This window comes from Clupea harengus, chromosome 1 (genome assembly GCF_900700415.2).
Source record: "Clupea harengus chromosome 1, Ch_v2.0.2, whole genome shotgun sequence".
Classification (NCBI taxonomy): domain Eukaryota; kingdom Metazoa; phylum Chordata; class Actinopteri; order Clupeiformes; family Clupeidae; genus Clupea; species Clupea harengus.
In genome coordinates, this window is record NC_045152.1 from 21,897,325 (window position 1) to 21,901,296 (window position 3,972).

At 46.5% G+C, this 3,972-nt stretch overlaps 1 protein-coding gene across 1 annotated transcript in view; it reads left to right on the forward strand.

The window, feature by feature from the left end:
* kcnj19a (potassium inwardly rectifying channel subfamily J member 19a) overlaps positions 1–3,509 on the forward strand; it is a 24,034-nt gene extending 20,525 nt beyond the window's left edge. The window contains exon 3 of the mRNA XM_031571372.2: positions 2,401–3,509. Coding sequence (XP_031427232.1) covers positions 2,401–3,083 — 683 coding nt within the window. The 3' untranslated portion in view covers positions 3,084–3,509. The remainder of the gene's footprint in view (positions 1–2,400) is intronic.
* Positions 3,510–3,972: the final 463 nt, after the last annotated feature.

Here is a 3,972-nt window from a genome sequence, read left to right on the forward strand (position 1 = left end):
TGACATTACTATCACACTATATTATAATAAGTAGTGACATTAGTACAAATGCTATTATTTATAATTGGTAGCTATTTCTAAAAACAATAAGAAATGGAAATGGAAAAATAAGTCAAATCCTCTGCGTCCTCCTGTCAGGTTGTTACTGTAGGCTTCACCCGGCCCACACATCACTCTACACATGATGAATGAGGCCGGGTTCTGTGAATGATTTTATCAGCAATGATGCACGGCTCAGGGTCAATAGTATGGATCACCGCAGTGATCCGAAAAATTGTCTTTAAGGCGCCTAATTAGGTGAAGAAATAGGTTTTCCTAAACAGACAATGATGGCTATGGCCCGGTCCGTGTTACACTAGCATTCCAGCAGCTGGTGAACTGGTTTCAACAGCTCCCTGGCCGGTGCTTAATTAGATGTGTGAGCTGACATTTAATTTAGCTCTGCACGTGGACGGTGTTGAGCACCAAAAAGCCTGAGGCCATTGATCCCTGCAAGCCGCATCTGGTTGTTTCGTCACAGAGGAAGTGCATCATTCCTACTGATTTTCACAACTATTCCAGCAGATCAGGCTTTTTGACTGCTGCCCTTCTGAAGAGCCCTTGTTTTGTTCTCACATTAACTCATTATCAGACGGCGGAGCTAAAGAAAGCCGCGCTCCTAATGTGACAATGACCTAATTGGATGAGTTCTTCTCAGTGCAAATGTGCAAGAGAAACATCATCTGTTCCTTTATGCATCCCAGAAAGGCCCCGGTGTCATTTGTTGACAGTATCATAGTGCCTGTGTCTTCATTGCTTCTATTCAGAGCACATCCTCAATGGTATACAATGCTGACCAGGCTCACTCGCCACAATGAGCCCAGTGAAAAGGAAAAAATATTCACACTTTTACCACTTTTTTACACAGCTCTCTCTCTCTCTCTATTTCTCTCTCTCTTCTCTCTCTCTATGTCTCTCTCTCTCTGCTCTCTCTCTCTCTCTATGTCTCTCTCTTTTTCGGCTCTCTCTTTCTCAGTCTGTCTCTCTGTATCTCTCTCTCTCCGCTCTCTCCTGTAGTGGCTGAATAATGGTGCTGGCTGTTCCGCTTTCATGAGCTGTTGAATGTCTCCTGGTCTGAGTTACAGCAGGAGGAGTGCTTAAATCTCCTCTGTGTGGTGCTCACCGTGTGGAAGCCTCAGTGCTGGGGAAGTCCCTCAGGAAAAGAGCGAGAGAAACAGAGAGAATGATCAATATAAGTAGCAGTGGATGAGAGAAAGAAAACCAAGGGGGGGAAGAATGAGTGATAGAAAAGGGGAGCAAAAGAGGCAGTTTTTTGCGGCAGTAAATTATGTCGAGAACTCACGCCTGAAAAGGAAATACAAATATATGTAGGTTTTCCTGCATTCAGTAAAGCACAATGGCTTTGAACGCGACCATTTTGATTATGGCTTTAGTCTACCTGATGCCGTTCTTCACACGTTTTCTGAGCAGCTTCTCTCTCTCGGTTGTTTTGCTGCTCTCTTTTTCTTTAGCCCATCATTTCCTTTAAGTGCTTTTTTTCTGCCTCACTTTTTCTCTCTCTCTTTTCTGTTTCTTCTTCAGTGTCACCATCAGTCTGTCACTTTTCATGGCATTTCTCCCTCGACTCCTTCTCCCGTAATCCACTGATGACTTTGGCTTTCTGTGTCTGGCAGTGATTGTGTGTCTTGGCATTGCTATCCCAGAATTTGTGATGCGTTCACAGCAGACTGGAAATGCTCGATGCTGGATGTTGGATTTTGTTTCAGTAAGGAGCCTTGATAATGATTGTTGGTCAGAATTGAAAGTTACTGGATGAGCTCTAAGGCTTCCCGGGGGAGGGGGGCTGAGATTGCAAGACTTTCTGGAGTCAAATCCAGCAGAGCAAAGAGCATCTTTCCCATCGGGTCTGGCTTAGGTTTCCACACCTTCACTTTCGTGTAGGAGACATATTCAAGTATTTCAGTTCATATTAGATCATTTCCATTTAAAACGTAATAATGTTTTGTGAGTGTGTGCCTATAGGTCACGTTAGCAAAGTTGAAGGTGTGCTAAACCAAGAAGAGGGTTCCAGTGCCTTGCATCGGACCATGAACATAAATGTGAACACCTCTTTGCATCAGTGACATTGGACCAACAGTACAAACTGTTTATATACATGCTTTAATTTTCCTTTCACTGTATTCACAGTAAATATCATAGTACTGATCAAACCACTCCAATTCTGACATCTTTTTCAGATGCCACAACTTTTATATTGTTACAGCAATTGACTTCAACCACTCTGCATGTCGAAAGACTTGTTAAGACATCCAAATCAGTCATCGCCCATCACCCGTATGTGTCAGATTAAATTAAAAGTCCTTCTTTCTTTCCCTCTCTCTCTCTCTCTCTCTCTCTCAGGTATGACATGCCAGGCTCGGACATCCTACACGGAGGACGAGGTGCTGTGGGGTCACCGCTTCCTGCCAGTCATGTCCCTGGAGGAGGGCTTCTTCCGGGTCGACTACTCGCAGTTCCACAGCACCTTTGAGGTCAACACACCCGTATATAGTGTCAAGGAGTTTGAGGAGAAGTCTTCACTCCCGTCGCCGACGGCAACGCCTCACCGCGACCGCGTCTTCTCCGTGGACTGCATGGAGGCGATGGAGGAACGCAAGTGTCGGGGAGGAGGCCCGGGAGGAGGTGGAGGAGGAGGAGGGTCGGCGTCAGCCCGGCTTCCTAGCAAGCTGCAGCGGATGAGCTCCTCGGGGAAGGAGGACCTCCAGAGGAAGGTGCTGCTGCTCAGCTCGCAGCCCGCCGAGAGGGCCTGCAGCACGGGCGACCTGCCGCTCAAGCTCCAGCGCATGAGCTCGTCGCCGGGCCAGGACGACGGCGGCGGCGAGGGGCGGCTGCAGCTCAAGTCGCTCAAGGTGGCCTTCGAGCCCGTCATGACCCAGTCCACGGGCGACCTCCACCAACGCAGCCTGCTCCACACGCACACACACACCCACGCGCCCCTCCACACGCCCGTCAGAACTCCCACGCCGGGGCGCCCCGAGGACAACCTGCCCGCAAAACTGCGCCGCATGAACGCCGACCGCTAACCTTGAGCCCCGGGGTGAAAGGTCACACAACTGAACTACTTACTGACCCAAAACAGATTTTTGAAAGGATGTATACATATATTATAATTAATGGACAATATGAGTGGACTGATGAAGGAAGCATGATTGGAATTGGGGGGATCTTTTACCGATTTAGTTGTTTTACCGATTTAGTGTCTATCTTAATTTTGAAAAAGATGAGAAAATGGAAAACAACTCTTAACTGGATTTACTGTGATTTCATTGAAGCCTTGTCTGTTAGTGACACAGTAGACACCGGCACTTCTGTGTCTTGCACATATGCACATATGTTTCAGCGTCTGTGCTTGTATACATATATTCCAACCACATGCAGTCAAACAGCCCCCATTGCATCTTGTTTTAAGCAGTTTTAAATTAATAAATTATATTTAAGATGACAGCAAACTGTGTTGTATAGTTTTCCTTCCTCTTCATTCTCTTACACGATGTCTGCATAACATGCAGAAGGCACGAGTGTCATCTGTATGCAACAGGAGGTTTTTCATTTACCCCTCTGCAGTTGTCAACTACTGTTTAGCTCAAGCATTGGGAAGATAGGCGAACACTCCCTATAAGCATCACATGTCAGTCAGTATTTATAATAGCGAAGCAGAGTGCATGTTGTTCTCACAGACTGAATGAGTTGCATTTAGTTGACCGGGGCGACCGCAATCATATTTCCCATTTCCACAGTTTGTTACATCAGACCATTTCTGTCAGTGAATGGACTTCAATTTCGATTCCATTCCCTATCATTAAGTGAACTGGTCAGGACCCTTTCATTACCTTCAGAGATGAGATGTGTTTCTTAACCACCCTGTCGAACAACTGAGTGATGAATGGGCAAGGCAGGGGTCGTGTGCTGTGA